The sequence below is a fragment of the Strigops habroptila genome, chromosome 10 (genome assembly GCF_004027225.2).
Source record: "Strigops habroptila isolate Jane chromosome 10, bStrHab1.2.pri, whole genome shotgun sequence".
In the NCBI taxonomy this organism is placed as follows: Eukaryota; Metazoa; Chordata; class Aves; order Psittaciformes; family Psittacidae; genus Strigops; species Strigops habroptila.
In genome coordinates, this window is record NC_046359.1 from 35656289 (window position 1) to 35673572 (window position 17284).

The following is a 17284-nucleotide window of genomic DNA, read 5'->3' on the forward strand; positions in this document are numbered from 1 at the left end:
TTGATTTACCTGGTAAAGACGTGCGTTTGCTGAAGTTCCTTTTGTATCTGTGGTTTTGGGCTGAGTGTTACAAGTGTTAGAAGCTTGTGGTGCTTCTCTTTGCCTGCCTGGGCACTGTAAGAAAAGGAGGGCTCTGTTTAAAGGGTCATCTGTGTTTCTCCCTTTTCTTCTGCTTCTCTATATGCAAAAGTTTACAGAGCCACTGTACTACTACTTTGCTCATCTGGATGGAAGAAAACCAAAGTGCTAAGAAGTAGGTGGCATGGCAGGGGCAGGGAAAGCTGGCTCAGAAACCTCACTGGATAGCAACTTGTTATGGTAGGAAATAGTGATTATCTTTACTGGGAAAGAGGATGGCTTCAGAGAAAGGCAATTCTCATCACTAACCGTGTCTGAGAGTTTCCAGTGTTGGAGCTGGCACAGCAGGGCCCTTGCTTGTGTGACTCCTTGTCTCCATCCTTGCTCACGGGGTAGACTGACGCTGTCACGCCTGGAGGTGGTGGTGCCCTGGGTCTTCGAGGCAAGGCTCACCCATGTCCTCCTTTTGTTCCTACATTAAAATTACCTGTAAAAAGACAGAGTTAACACTTGGGTTTGCCTCTATTACACTGTATTTTTCCCCCCACAGCTTCTCTTGGAAGTTAAAAGCAAACACTTTCCTGTAGTTGTGGGATAGAGCTGAAGGGGAACCGCACAGGAAATTAATTTTGTGCTGATTTGACCTAATGCAAACAAGACTAGAGGAAATGTAACAGATGACTGAAGGACCACTAATGGTAGAAGGTTACCACAGGTAATATACACAGGTTTGTGTAAATTACATTTACACTGGCTCATTAAAACCTTACCAGAAGAAGAGTTCTTGCCTCTTGTGGAGTGAAAGCTGTTCCGGGGAGCGTGTGAAACCTCTTCAGTGTGGGGCTGGAGAACATCTTGCACTGTCTGTGTATAACCAAAACCTCCAACGCTGGTCTCTGGTGGAAGTTCCCTAAAATCAGAAGAAAATACTTAGATGGTGCTTTTATGGTTGTAGTATTTCAGAAAAGCACTGCCTCTGGTTTGGATTGGGGGTTTTTTAGAGGACTTCAAAACATCAGTTCTACCTTTTGTAGAATTACTGTAAGCAACAGTGTTGTGGAGTAGTGCCAGGAGAAAAGCAGGTCCTGGCCCATCACAGGAGCAGGGAAGCCTTTTGAAAACAAACTGCTGAAGGGGATTGGCACTCGAGCTGCTTATTTGCATGTGTGTGTGGTTGTCATTCCCATCATGTCACCGCACCATCCATCTTCCTCCTCAGAAGCCTCTGCAGTGCCGCTGTAGGCAGATGTTACAAGTAATTTTCCATTGCAATTCAAAATGGGGAATTCTGAGCCAGTCATACTTCCCTTGTAAAACACTTCTTGTGGAATATGCAGGTGCCAGGAGAGTTTCAGTCAGTCCACACAACAGCTGTGAGAAATGTCTTTGCAGTTGCTCAGGAGAAACGTTTAACAGAGATCCCAAGGGTGAAACTTACTCTGACATTTAAACTGATCCCTGTATCTGCAATGCCTTGTTTGCTGTGACCAGCCTGGCTCCTGATCCCCAACACTTGAATGCGCACACATGAGCTTGTCCACTCTTCCAGGACCAGCTTCCCAGGGCTCTTCCTTACAGTGCTTGTATTCCCTCTTGGAGCCATGTATTGCCAGGTTTAGCTGACCTGACCAAGGACCTTCTTGCTTCTGTGTTTCAAACTGCAGAAACTTCTAAATGTTACATCAACTGCCCAGAAAGGGAATCCATCTAAAGTTTAAAATAAATGAATGATGAGTTCCTATGAGAAGTACTGTAATACCTGGTACGTCCTTAGGAATAGAAGTGGGAATTAATGAACAGGGAAAGGGGAAAAAAAGATTAAAAAAACCCCATTCAACTCAAAGCCACATTAAAATTCCAACCATTTGCTTTTGGCAACACAGCTTTAGAAAACCCTGTACTGGAACTAGTAATAGAAAAGCCTTTCTACTGGTGAAACAAACGATGCTCGTGCACAGTTGTTCAAATGGAATGATGTAAAGAACCAAAGCAGAACGATTTCATGCTCTTCTCTACTCGTGATGGTAGAGTCTTGCCAGGATTCCTCTGCAAGCAAACCGATGCTGTAGACAAAAGACACTGGGACCATACGGCAATTTCTGGATGTTTTTATATCTGCTTGTCACAGCCTTCAGGGAACGGAACTTGGCCAGACTAAAAATTCTCAATTCCCACCAAAATAAATGGGAGTTGAAAGTCTTAACAGCCCAGGAGGCTGCGCCTGTGGAAATGAAATCTGGGAATGATCACAAAGGGAACTGTACCTGAGCACATGCTGCAACAGTCCTTGTTCCTGCAGGATTGATGGCTTCATCCCATTTAACAAGGGTTCACAGTGCTCTGCAGCTTCCACAATGTCTTCTGTCTCCTGCAAAAAAATCTTTTTGGCAAGGAAAACACTTCCTTGAGAGAATTTCAAGGAAATATGACAGTTACTGAGTATCTGCCAGCTCCAAAATGAGCCAACAAGCAACGTCACTGGGTTTCACTGTGACTGAACCTCTTGCATGGCTCCCACACACATACATATATATATATACACATGGAGAAAGGAGAGTTCTCAGATCAAACTGGTATGACTGCAAAAACAGAGGTTTGGATATGCTCATGGTTCTTTAGCCATGAAGCGACGGGGAAATAAAAAAGGTTTATGATTCTAATTTTTAGGAGCAAGCCACAGAGTTATGTACAGGAATTAGATTGGGATGTGAAATAATACAAGATGACACTAAAGATATGGGAAGATACTGAGTAAAAGCAACAATATATTTTCAACTACCTTCTATTTCAAGACCAAGGAGAAGTAACTTATCCTGCATTGCTGCAATCAGAAGTGTTGCTTCTGTTTGGTTAGACTGTTATGAAAATAATCCCTAAAAAGAAAACCAATTGCAATGTGCATTTCACAGTTGTATTCTAAGTTTGCTGTTAGAAATGAGAGCCCAGAATCATCTCACTGTTTTCGATGGGCTTTAATACTGAACAACATCTGTTGCTGGGATGAAAACTGAGATTCAGTGATCATGGGAAATTGGCAAAACTTCCCCTCCATCAGCTCAGAGGAAGTCAGGATCAACTGCACACACTCAGCACAGCCTATAGAGGTAACCGAGGGTGTTACCTACTGCAGTAAGTCACAGCTACAAATAATTGTGTCCCCCCCTGCCCTTCTGAAATGATTGGGAGATACAATTTACAATTTACACAGGCTTAGCTACTTCTGCCTAACAAATGCACTTCAGGCTGGATTTAAAAGCATTTTGGGATAACCCTGACTGTGGAGCTGAAGCAGGGATTAAATAAAAGATGGGGATTTGGGTGCTTTAAGAAACAAACAGACATTGAACTTGTAACCATGGAGGTGTTTGTTTGTATTCCGTGGTTACCTGCAACGTTCATAGAGTAGAATCATAGAATCAAGTAGGTTGGAAAAGACCTTTAAGATCAAGTCCAACCATTACTTCAGGACCACCACTAACCCATGTCACTGAGGGCCTCGGCTACACGGTTTGTGAACACTTGCAGGGATGGTGACCCCAGCACTGCCCTGGGCAGCCTGTTCCAATGCCTGAGCACCCTCTGGTGCAGACATAAAGACATTTTTCCCCACTGTCCAGTCTAAATTTCCCCTGGCACAAATAGTATCTTGAATAGAATATATAATACCCAAGCTAACCTCCCCTTTCGACCACTCCTCCCTGCCACACAGTGTTGGTTTAGGCAGGCAGAGGTTAAGTTTGTCTTTATAAAGACCAGACCCACCTGCTGCAGTACCATGGGGGCTCCAGCCGAGCTGTGCCACAGGGAAATGATGCTGGTTTGTCACCCGTTGGGCAGAGGCTTCATTTCTGGTACCTGCTGGTGTCATGAGAAGGTACCTGGGAGCTTCCAGTGGTGACTTAGTCCCACCTTCTTGTGCCGGTCAAGTGGTTCTTCATTATCCTCAATGTGCTTCTGCAGGTTTCAACTCATGAGGTTAAATTTTGGCATCGAGTACAACTGAAGAAGGAACAGGAATAAACCCATGTAGTTAAGGTTTTCGTTTAGGTGTGCTTTAGATTGAAATTTAAGTGACACTGTCACATGCACTGAAACGTGCTATAATGAATACCTACATTAGCCACCTTAGTGCTAAAGGAATACCCTATGATTACTGACTAAGAGGTTAAGCAGTATAGATAGCCTCTGGTTGCAAAGTAATAAAGAAGACCCAAATTACAATAGTGTATTTTAAGGCAAAAATATGAATTATTGACTTTAATAATAAGGCTTTGGGTAAAATATACACTGTTGTTGAAAAACAGAAGTCTTCTCATCATTAGTTTTGCAAAACATAAAACTTCCCTTTCCACCAAATGTCTGCTGGTTGTCTTGATAAAGAGCAGTTTTGTGCAATAAGTATATATTTAAAGTAAAAATTATTTTTCAGTGAGAAGAAAGAAAAATGATCTATTTTTCCTGCTTACACTGAGATTACATTACTCCAGCCCCATGGATTTCCATAGAATCATTTCTGATTTGTACTCATGTAATCAGGCCAAGAAGAATCAAATTTTCCATTTAAACCATTTTTTACTTCAGTTGTAGATTTTCAGGCACTTCTAGATCTGAGTTCCAAACTAACCATAAATGAGAAAATATTACTGTGAAGAAGGAGAGGAGAATAGCCACGCTTTAGTTATACACCTCATTCTGATTAAAGATTAGTCATGGCTAAGGCAGGTTTTGCAACATGCAGGAGCTTTTCAGTCCAGATTTCACAGCAGATATTTACAATAGCTCTGGGTTCAAAACATCCTTCTAGTTGCTTTTGAGAGTATGTTAAATTTACCACTTTTTACTAGTGTTTCTTTAGCAGCAATTTGCAAGGTGAGGCCATTATTTCTAAATCCTGCACTCTGGCTATGCAAACCCATCGTTTGAAACATTATTTCTTTACCTAAAAGAAAAGCTTGAAATATTAAATGCTAAGGAAGGTTTCCTCTTATAGCACTGTTTGTTTAAACCTGCATCCCTCATATGGGCATCATTCTTAATCAACTGGTTTTCCATATTTGTAAGAGTATTAGGAATTCATTTCAGCTATATATATATATATATATATATATATATATCTCCGTTTATCAGCAGACCCCAACTTTGTTCTTCTCATGTTCTTCTCAAAAAAACCCAACACATCTGTTATATGAAATGCATCTATAATATCAAACACCAAGTGGCCCAAGCTGGGGTACCTTTCGGATGCAATAGAATTCAGCTGGCGCTTTAAAAAGCATAAAAGAAACAGAGACAACTCACTCCAGAGACTAATTTTCTTTTGACAAATTACTAAATGCCTGAATAGAAGTTTCAACAGTTTAAATAATTAATCCTTAACGTACAACCTGCAGAAAAATTAAAAGTACAGTTCATCTGCTATTAATCAGCTTTTTCAGCAACAGTTGTAAAATTGACAGCAGCATCACCCAGCTCCTCCTTCTCACACAAAGCAAGCACTTCTCCAAAAGTCAGACTGCAGCTTAAATCTCCCAAAAAACATTCCTAGTAAAGGACATAGAATCATAGAATGGTTTGGGTTGGAAAGGACCTTAAGATTATCTAGTTCCAACCAACATCCATTATTCATCTTCCCATTCCTGAGAACATCAGGGCTGAGAAACCTCTGAAACAATTTGGCATATTTAAAAAGAAAACTGTTTTTAAGAGGGAAGGTCTCATCCAGGTACTGTGCAAACAGGAGAGAAGCCAGGGCTATGACCTCCAGATGTTGTTTTCCTAAAACAGTTCTAGTGCTTAGGAAGCAAGAGCTTGTCAGGAGGTGCCCTGCTTGAAATGCAAGACCTATAGAATGAAAAATTCCTGATTAATTTATAACATTATTTACCATTAAAATAGTTTTCCTCAGAATACAAATTTCAGCTTATTAGGATGAAGAAGGACTTTTAAGTTACCTCGATTTGTTTAAGATGCACTCGTTAGGCAGACTGTGGAGAGGCAGATAGCTCCAAGTAACCTTCGTCAGAAGGGGGTAAGGATTATTGATGAAACACTGTTTTCCTAGGGATCACACGTTTTTACTTCCAGGATAATTCTGAAGAGATTGTTTTTCTTACCAGCACAGTGTGGTCACCCGGCTGTCGAAAACCCTTCAACATGTTCCACAGCTTCCATGGATGCTGTGGGAGTCTGGGATAAAGAAAACTTCATTCATTCCATGAGAAAGCAAAGCAACCTCATGACATTTCTGGTAACTAACTAGGAAAAAGAGCTGAAATTGGTGAATGTATGTGGCAAAGCTGAAAGGGACCCACAATTCTTGCTGCTAAGAAGTTAATGGAAAGGAATCTAGCTATTTATTTCTTCTGCCTTTAAACCTCCTGGTTACTTTTTCAAATAGTTACTTGGATGAATCTACTGAAGGAGTCCAAATAGAGAGTCTCCAACTTTTTAATGGCAGCTGAGCGTTTTGAGCTTTCTGCATTACCCACTGTGCCCCTGATACTTCATGCTGCAAGAGAAAGGCATGGCCCGGAGGATGGACCTCCTGTCCCGTGAGAGGGAGAGGCTGCGCAGCATCACACCGTTGCTGTGTCCTGATTAGGATGAAAAAGACTCTCATCATAGACACTTCCTCCTTCAGAAAAGCAGCTATCAGAGCATGAAATACTACCTGGGACAAACATCCTCTCCTGGACTGTGTCTAATCCTTATAATAAAAGGATATGGTTTGTGGAACACGATCTGGCACTGACTTTGAAAACAGAGAGAGAATTACTCACTCGTTTTTCTTCTTAAATGTACAGAATCACATTCAAAGAGAAGGCTTTTAAAACCAATCATGCAGATTAATTGAAGGTTCTGGTCTTGAAAAATTAAGCAGCACAGCAGAAATGCAATAATATTAATGAATGACATGTGATTATGTTTCATATATAAAAATATGAAGGGGTGGTTCTCCTTCAAATATGTCATGCACAAGATCATTGAAACCAAATGTTATTCCTGTTATTTTTACAAGAGTTTCATACAGGGTGTTTATGCCGAGCAGAGAATCATCTTCTTAATCATCCTTTCATCCCAACACACCTCCAGTTGCCAAAGTAAATATATGAAGTTTCCTTGATAAGGGCTGCAACTTATCAGGACACTTATCCACATTTTTTTTTTTCCCCTGAAATGATGAGGGGAAAGAAAAAGAAAAATCAATAATTTAAGCAGATTATTATAATCTTCAAATATTTCACTGTGATAAATTACAATTACATTACAATTTTTCAATACATTCCACATAGTTTTATAAACGTATACACCAGCTGTCTGGCATTTTCACTAGTGCTTGCTTACTAGAAGCCAAATGAAGTATGTGTATGTGCATTCTGCTCTTCCATGTGCTGGTTCTGGAATCCTTGACAGCAGTAATTGTGGGACCACTCTGCCGAGCACTGTCTCTGTGCTGGATGGCTCAGAAATGGTCTAATAGTTAAAGGCATTTAGCCACAGGTGGCTACATCATTTGAAAAACATAGACATGTTTTGGCTTGTCACTAGGCAGTATCTGAAAGGAACTAGAATGACTCCATCTTATTTCTCATGTATCCAGGAGAAGGGGAAGTGAAGCATCAATGTGCCCACCACAGACCACCCTAATAAAAAGTTTTGACACAGTAGATACGTGCATATCTACTTCAGGAACATGCATACAGGCTATCATACAGAACTCTGAGGTGAACCATGACTTACACAGCATGTGGCTCTGAGTGCCAAGCAGACATTATAAATGGCTTAATGACATCACTGTCAAGAAGCAGCGTTCGATTTCAAAGTATCGCTGAATTTTAAACATGAAATTCAATCACATAACATATTCTCATTTATCTCCATCAGTGTTTATGTCTCACCAGCTCTAAATCCACTTAATTGAAAGAGATGTGAATTAATTTATTCTATTTAATTATTCATAGACAAATGTGTTATATTAACCAACCGGAAAGCTGTCAAAATATGGAAGGCAGTCTTTCTGATAGTTAAAGCTTTTGACTTTGATCATACAGCTATGCTTTTCAGTAGTCACTCCTACAGCTTATTTCACAGCATTTAAATACTTAACTAGAATGTTCTTGAAATCTTCTGAAGATACTTCCTTTTGTAGTGTTGTTTTTGATGTTTGCAATGTTAGCGCTATTCACCTTGCTTAGATAATGATATAAACAGTCTGCTGCAGGGTTCTCCTTGTGCCATTGAACTACTAAGAGACAGAAGACTTGTCATCTGTGGATTTAACACTGCAAGAGGGAAAAAAAAGGTAAGTTTTATTTTGTACATTAAAACCATCTAACTCTTTACTGCAACCATTTGTCTACTAAGACGAAGGATTTTGCTAAGGTAAGGACTACTTTAACACATTCTACTCGTAATTGCAATGTTATTGAAGTATGCCCAGTCATATGTAAGATGAGGTAAAAAAAGAAACTCAATTTCGAGCAATTACTGAAACGCGCTCTAAACTACTGCAGCTCTGAGAAACAGTGTTATCAAAAAGGCAAAGTGCTGTAAAGAGCATAAAACTGTATTTTCTTACATTTATTCAACTTGGTATTCAGCACAATCATTTTAAACTATCTCAAAGCCTGCCTAAAATTTCTTGGTTTATGGTATCGATATTTTCAGTATTACTTCCCTCTCAGGTTCTCCCCCAATGTTTCATTATTATAATATTAATTTTTCAGGACAGATCTTATTCATTTTATATAGCAGTGCACACATTCCTGGGGCTTCAACACAGACTGACTGAAATCATACTTCTACAGTTACAACCCCATTGCCACTTAAGCCTCATGTCCTCATCTTGTGACACATGCATTGTTTTGGTAGCAAACAAGTATTCGTACAAGTAGTTCCCAATCTGGTCATGGGTTTAGACATTGTTCTTACCCTTCTTTGTTGCAGCCTTCATAGTAAAGAATAATGACAAAGGTTCCTGTAGAGTTACTCAAACTAGATAGACAAGGTTCACACAGAAAAAACACCAAAACCCTAACATTTTGATCAGGACCATCCTTCAGTTTAGCAGTGGCATTGTGAATGTCCCTGAACCTTCAGCAAACAATGTAAAAAGCAGGTTGTCTTCCTTCCCTGATCAGTTCCTTCACCATAAAATAAGGGTGGTTGTCACAGGTTGCACATAGGGCCCTTGCTGACGCTATATTGCGTTGTCAGTGTGTTTACACAAAGGATTCCGAGTTATTGAAATACTTCGCTGCAGGGGAAATGAGTTTAAAAAAGCTCCTCGGAATGCCATAGTAAGCAGTACACCAGGGGTAGCATGTATCTAATTCCCACATCTAAAATAACCACCCCAAAAAGCAAATCACAATTCTGAAATTCAAAATAACAAAGACCCTTATGCTTGAGACAGAGAAAGTCCTAAATAAGTACAAAAAACGAAGTTAAAAGTCAAGGAGGCAGAGCAATGGAGTTACTGTCTGTTTAATAACTCTGTTAATGTTCCTGAGATGTTATACCCAAAAAAGTAGTGACACAGAAAAATCCATAGCATTTGTAAGACGGAATGACCAAATTAACTGCCCTGAAGTTGCTGGGAGACTGGTGATAGAATGGAGCAGTAAACAGAGAAGGAAAAAAAACTTGTAAAAGAACCTGTACTTCTCCCTTGACCTGTTCTTGTTAGAGGGGTAAAAGAAATGCCTCTAGTAAGTCTGCAGTTTGTAGTATCTTTATTTAAGACTAAGTAGAAATATGCAGAGGGCTTAAACTCTATTTATTTAAAAGTACTCAATACTCTTATGATTTCAGAAAGGAGGAACTTTGGTTATTTTCATCTTTGCTGACATTCCAGAAAAATGGTGTCAGAAAGGTCTGAACAAATCTTCTGACTGAAATGCAGAAGCTTTTGGTTCTCTCACGCAGGGTTTCCTCCAATACTATCTTTGAGAGAAGTTAATCCTCTCTGCGATAAAAAAAATAAATCTTAATTTCACCTACAAATACTATGGAAGTTTTTAAAAGGGAAAACTTAGAAGAATCCCAATTGATAAAATTGTATCTTGTCTGGAAGACAATATTTTGCTATTTCTATTTGTCCTGTTTTTTCTTATTAACAGTTATGCTTACTAAAGAACTCCTTTTGTTATTTGAGAGTTTATTTTTACTTGCAGGACTTTGCTCTATTTGGCAAGCTCTTTCTGAAATCAGAAAGCAGATGTCTTTCTGAAGAAAGGGGTTTGTCACAGTAATATGGGTATGTCTGGTTAAGTTCCTATTAACAGATGATCTAGTTAACCTGAACAAGGAGTAATATCCATTGATTAAAGATTTTATCCACAACCCATATCTCCAGAGCAGACATTATTCTAGTAGCCTTGCAAATATGCTGACTGCTATTAAACACTGTGAAGACAACTTTCTTGTGTTTCATCTGAATTGTACTTCTAGGTCAGTCCCTCTTGGTTGGCAAGGAAGGAAAACATGGTCAGGATCTAGTTTTTGTTACTGACATAGTTCTTGCAAGCTGCAGAGTTTGTCTCACGCCCTAAAAGAATTAATACCAAGTATCAGGCCACAAATAATTTCAGACACAAGCAAAATAAAGCTTAGTACTGATACCATAAAAAAGAAAAAATGCTGATGGTCACTAGTAAGTCCTTAGATTGAGCAGAATGTGGTACAACAGAGAAACAGTCACAAATTATGGACTGTCATAGTAAAGCATTGGAGACGCTACTATGAATAACAGCACACTTGTAATAAACAATGGAATTAACAAGAGTTAAACCATTCTTACCACATTTGCAAGAAGAGCAGTCAGTAGCAAGTGAGCACTGAGATACCAGATGATGTCCTGGTGGCTTTCATCATTAGCTGCTGAATTGGTCCTTGCTGAGCTACCCTTCAGGTCAGTCAGGTGGTAGAAGCTTTATGGACCTTGAATCTAAAAGGCATCAAGGGAGATGGCTGGGAGATCGGTGTTACCTTGGTTTTGACATTTCTGATGTCCTTTGTTGTAAAAAGATAATTTTTTTAAAAGGTGAAGGACTGGGGTTTAGTACTTACAAAAATCCTTGAACAACTACAGCTAGAGTACTTTTTCCATGAGGCATAATTTATGTTCTACCTTAGCAAATCCAGAGAGCTGCCAGTGCCTGGTCTTTCCTAGAATATTTGTTTTCTTTTTACATTTTTACATAAAATTCCTTTAAAATCTCTCTACTCTTTGAAAACAATTCATATGAATCTTAACCAGTTGTTCAATGGCATAAATAACTGAAACCAGGAGTAATCCAAAACCTGAGAACATAGGACAACTAAAATGATATCAGATATTCCTTTATAATGACATTATTAAAATATGTCACACTAAGTACTAAGCCTTTGGCTGATAGCACTGGAATATTCAAAGGGAGGATGTCTCTTCAGCAGATGCTCCTGATAACAGAATCTTAAGCTCAAGTTCTGTGGGGGGAATACACACCCAAAAGGAGCACTATTATAGGCAGAATAAACATGTAAGTGGGCTAAGATCACAACCTCTTGTTTTGGATAACAAAGCCATTATATGGTCTCCAACTCAAAACACAGACACTCTGAGGTTTCTTTTGGTTACGTGATTTGTGTGAAGTAATGTGCACACCTTTGTATAGAAGACAGAAAGGACAGCAAACCATTAACATGCAGCTCAAATGTGTTGGGGTTTCACTATCCACGTTTGGAGTATTCTTTTTAATGACTCCAAAAAAAGAAATAGCATAACCATGTATGAAATGGTTAAGAAATAACCAAAGCATAACCATTGATTGCATGAATAAACTTCAAAGAGTCGGACGAGTTTGAGCTTTGCCTCAATGTGACATTTGAGAAATATAAAGAATTTGAACAAATCCAACAAAGTAATTTTTAAATTGCTTTTCTTCATGCATAGAGATCTAAATCATTTTAGTAAAAATCAGCTGCATGAACAGGCTGTGTAGTCAATATAGCATGGGAAGCCCTTCTGTGATTTCCTTTTAAAAGTGTCCTGCCCTAACCTACCTATATGAACGTCCAGTAATTTTATGTGAACAGCAACGTACTAAGGAATAAAACCAAACCCAAAACCTCAATAAATTTACAGACTCTACAGGGACTGTGCTCTCTTTCACCATCTCTGTCTCCAGGAAAAGCTCCCCCACAAATTTCCTCAAGTGCTGAAGTGTGAAGAGCATGAGGACTACTTTGTAGTTTATAAAAGGGTTATAAAAGTTTAAAGTTGTATCATTTCAGGACATAAAACACGTTTCAAGAGACAAGTCTGATTTTGATAAAACATACCAAAAATACTCTATAGTCAGGTCATTTAATGTGCCCCAACTGAATTTTGATGAACTTGCCACCTACAAAAAATCTGCTTTAAGGGAAAGCGCTATGTATCTGTTAAGCATTAATGTATGAATTAATGAAAGTGTCTCTGACTAATGCCAAGAAAGGGAAAACATGATGATTTTTCTTCAGAAGCCAACTCATCATGTATTATTTTTGATGATGCATTCCATAGAAGACAGTTTTCAGATTTTATGCAGTTAAAAACCCTGTTTACTCAAATACCTTTCCTGTTTCAGTAACTTTAAAATTAGACAAAAGACTACCTGACAGTTTATGACTATTCCACTTAACTGTTCAAATGGAAGAAAACAGCCATCAACCTTTCCCAGTTCCTTACCCTAGGTACAAGTGAAAGACCTAATCCCTGTGTTCTCAGCATAAAGCTAACCATTTTGATATAAGCCCCATAAAGTGTCTAACACAAGGGCTAATTAAAAACCTGTAAGAATAATTGTAAAAATAGGATAAATTTCAATAAAAGAGGGAAGAAAAAGAAAATCTCTTGTGAGGAGTTAACAATGTCTTTTTCATCATCAAACCTACATAATACAAATATTATTTACATGCCAATAAAGGATGGCCTTAAGGAGAATAGATGAAGTGTGATGGGATTTTGTTTACTCACCTCAACATGCAGAATGAACATCATCTTCTCATTCAGCCCATATTCAGCCGGGATTTGGTGCAACCACTCTCATTTTACAATATAAGACTGTATTAATTACTATTTTCATCCCATGTCTAGCTAAAATCCCTAGTCATAAAGCAGAATCCCACTGTGCTTGGCACTAAGCAAACATAAATCAACAAAGACAATTATACAAATGCCAGATTACCTGTTCATAACAGCATGGAAGACTTACTCTAATAAAAGTTGTCTGGTACTTTAATCTTGCTGTGAAGGAGCCTGGAATTTTGATCTGGAGAAACCTGAGCTTTGATTTTATAAAGTATTTAAGGAAAAAAAATGCAAACGGGTAAAGTATACAGTAGGAGACGAAGTATTCTTTATTCTCTTCCCACAACAAACCTACATTCAAACTGACTTGGTCTTGTCCATCTTGCTTCTGACACTGATTTTCCAGACTAGAAAGTATTTCTTCATTCTGGAAGCAACAGAAATAATTATTTATGCATATATATTTTACAGACTGTCACACCTGCTGTTGCAACAGCTCATTAACAGCACTGACACTGTTGGGAGACAGATGTGGATATATGTAGCCAGTTTCCACTTTCTACATCTGCTCCATATCTCTTCATCTATCTTACACATGTATGAAAAGCCTAGCTAAAGCAGAGGCTGGCTGCACTCACAAAAGTACACTAAGCAAACATTAACATTAGCTTTTTTTTTTTTAAACCCAAACATAAGCATCCCTAAGGTACCGTAACTGCACGGGCATTTTTGTGCCCAATACTATTTTTAGCATTGCCACTGCCAATAACAAACCAGAAGCTTTAAACTAACTGTGCCTTATGCACTAAGCTCCAGTCCTGGCCATTAGGCTTGTTACCAACTTGTGCTGGAATGTTGGGTGTAAACTAGATCTTGGTACCAGATATTTCTTGTTGGGATGTAGGTTAAGCACAGGATAACAGTAAAGGCCTTGAAAATATGGCCACAATTTGAAAGTAAAGGGTCCCAGAACCCATAACTCCCAGTTACCGGGCAGTGATCAAACACACCCCCAAGGCTGGGCTTTAAGAAAAGAAAGAGCAGCTAATGCAAATCAACAAACAAACAAAACCAGCCAAGCTACAGGAAAATGCACATGCTTCAGCCTGGGTAAGTGCTCATTAAGCTTTTGCAACACCTAGCACAGAGGTGAGGCCAATTTTCTCAAACCAATATAAACTCAATACATTTATAAATAGGTAGAATCCCCCATGTGGTTGGGCAGGGAGAAGAGGTGCAACGTGTTCATTATTGTTTCAGCTCCCCTTTGTAGACAGGTTTTGAGTCCTACCTCCTAAACCACAGTGACCCAGGCAATCAAGAACTGTGCTATACACACCGCATCTACTCTGCAGAACTGCATACTCACACATAGAGATTGTGAAGGATTAACTGACTGTGGAGTGATAGTGACTGATAATGGATATGAACTAAGCATTAGCATCAAGTGCACAATCAAAGAAATTCAGTCTAGTAAAATTTTGTTTAAAAGTTTAAAATTGGCTTTTCTATCTTCTAAACATTCCCGTTGCAGCAATCTTTAATTCTCTAATCAACACATATACACACATATTCAGTAACAACAAATATTACCAGAACTTTGTGGAGCAATGTAATGAAATAAGATGATGATTACTTTGGTTAATTTTTATATGTGGAATGTGGCACTGGCAAACATAAAATACAATGGCAAAAATGTGTGAATGTGTGATGCCATCATGGCTACGACCAATGAACACACAAAAATCTTGCATGTGCAAATCCAACATTAGACACAGGGTCAAGTACCAAACTGAATCCCTTCCAGCAATATTCTAAAGATCAAAGCCAAAAATAAACCAGAAACAAGCATATCCCACTAAAAAGCAATAAAATATTGAAACATATGTACAGGAGATGGATGTTTAATATTTGTCAAAGCAAGAGGTTAAAATTCACCTATCATGTTTTTACTGATGTTTCCAAAACAGCCAGCCAGAAAAATGTGACAATTTCACCATTACGTATTTTCTTCTATTCTACACTACAAAATTTGCTTGAATGTACTCTATATAGGATGAATGGCACAAGCTATTTCATAGTCTGTATAACTTAAAAGAGAACAAATGGAAAAATTAACTTGCCTCCTAAAATTTAGTGCATGTGATGACATTACCAGAGATATTTACTACTGTTATTGATTAACTTAATTTTTTTTCTCTTTTCATTCCTTACTTGAAATTGGAAATGAATTTCACATTGCGTAACTTATAATACATCTGTCTTTCATGCAGCCATCGTGGCACCGCTGTGATTTCCATTTGTCCTAATTTAGGGTCTGCAGAAAACTAGGAAAAAGAAGAAAAACCACACAAGTCCTTTTTAAACAGAATTTGACAAGCATTACCAAATGCTTATTGTCAAAGACAAAAAGCATGAATATTGATGACCTCACTGGTGGTAAAATTCACCAAGTTTTATTTTGTCTACCAATCATGTTTTTGTTTAATTTTGAACAAGCTTACAGTTACTACATGCTTTTATCATTGTAAATACTAAGAAGTTTCTATCATTCAAAATAAGGCATTATGGCACATACACACTCTTCAGAAAAGCATTCAGGCAGATGTCTGAGTCTGTCCCTACTTAGCAAGACCCCTCAGTACATTTTAAAATCCATTTATTTAGGCTTACTTAATACCTTTCATGTATAAATATGCTTTTTCTTGCAGCAAGTATGTAAGAAGGAGAAATGTGAATGTACTTATTTACTGTTAGCAAGTAAAACTATGGAATATCAATTTCTTCCCATTGCCACATGAAGCAACACTGAATAAGAGGAAAAGAGAATTAAACCTGTGGAATGATTTCCAATATAACATGGGCAGATAGGGTGGTCACCAAAACATTTTCTGGCAGTGAACTCTAAAAACACTTTTCTCAAACCTCTGCTATACCTCTCAGGTAGGCAAAGAGCATCTTAGAACCAAAGCAACAACAGGCTAAACAAAGAGATTTTCATTCTCCAAAGAGAATGTGTACTCCTGTGTGAAAGGATACAAAAATTGTGAATTGTAAATTAGCTTCAAATTATGGCCTGGAGTCTGGCAAGCATACAGTAAAGTGGCAAGGCACAGATGTACGTATGTAGAAATCTTCATTATCTTTCATAGCAGTATGAGAGAGAGAAGACTGGCTACTAAGCACCAATTAATTGTTTTGAATTAATCATTCTGTGGTTTAGCCAAAGCAAGTAGTAGATCTTTTACTACAGATTTGGAACAAGTCACTTTGTATTTAAATGTGGCTGTACTTCAAATTTCTGTACTGCAGCAAACATTCTGAAGGCAAAGAAACAAGGTCGTAGCCTTTTTTTCCCCAGTCAGGTTCCCAACGTTTATTCTTTTCTTCCAATTTGGTTCTATAAAAGGTTAGTACCTCCACTGGTAGAAAATACATTTTCCCCATTCGAATAATAGTAACTGCATGAGTTTCTAAGCTATGTCTGTAATTTTCTGACATTTAAATCAAGTACCTCATACATACAACAAAAAGTTTCACTTTAGCATCCAGCAACAATCCAATTATGTAAATTACGCAATTATCACTTCTTCCATGCAAGTTTAGTGTCATACTGGCTCTAAAATTTACTGATGCTGAAGAGAAAAAGGGCTTCAAAGTTGAGTTGTCTTCAAAGACATTTAAGAACTGATGAAACATCCTGCAATGTGGTGCTCATATTCTTAAAAGCTATTATTTTTAGCACTTCTTTTAGGAATATCAGTACTCTGTGTTCCTGGCGAGATGGATTAGCTCTCTAATCTGACTGACAATTAACCTGGCAAGCAGATAAATACACATGTAAAGTATTTTTTTTTCATTTTCACCTAAATTAGTCAGACAATGCAACACACTGGCCATGAAGTAACCAGTGCCAATGCAATGGAGAGGGTGGCTTAGAGCCAGTCTCTCAGCTGCCTTACACAGGCTTAAACCAGCTGTGAGATCTCATTCTGAGATAGAGAATATCTATGTGGTCTTTTATTGTTTTCGAAAGAAAGTACTGCCAAGACTAAGCAAAGACTAATCAATAAGTCACTAAGGGCTTACCTTTTACAATGCAAAGAGTAAAAGCAGAAAAAGCAAAGATAAGTCATAAACATTACCAATTTC

At 38.2% G+C, this 17284-nt stretch overlaps 1 protein-coding gene across 17 annotated transcripts in view; it reads right to left on the reverse strand.

Moving 5' to 3' along the window:
* The window catches only part of DNAH14 (dynein axonemal heavy chain 14), a 48916-nt gene that overhangs the window by 7857 nt on the left and 23775 nt on the right, over positions 1-17284 (reverse strand). For 8 of the 17 annotated variants that reach the window (XM_030499302.1, XM_030499297.1, XM_030499292.1 and 5 more), the window contains 10 exons: positions 15347-15459; positions 10880-13559; positions 8186-8360; positions 6030-7249; positions 3841-4077; positions 2343-2446; positions 1104-1785; positions 849-988; positions 388-565; positions 10-114 (listed from right to left, as the gene is read on the reverse strand). In XM_030499302.1, coding sequence (XP_030355162.1) covers positions 13490-13559; positions 15347-15459 — 183 coding nt within the window. In that variant the 3' untranslated portion in view covers positions 10-114; positions 388-565; positions 849-988; ... (4 more) ...; positions 8186-8360; positions 10880-13489. Of the gene's footprint in view, positions 1-9; positions 115-387; positions 566-848; positions 989-1103; positions 1786-2342; positions 2459-3840; positions 4078-6029; positions 7250-8185; positions 8361-10879; positions 13560-15346; positions 15460-17284 lie in introns of those variants that run through there. The other 9 variants (XM_030499298.1, XM_030499305.1, XM_030499303.1 and 6 more) reach the window with 9 other exon arrangements.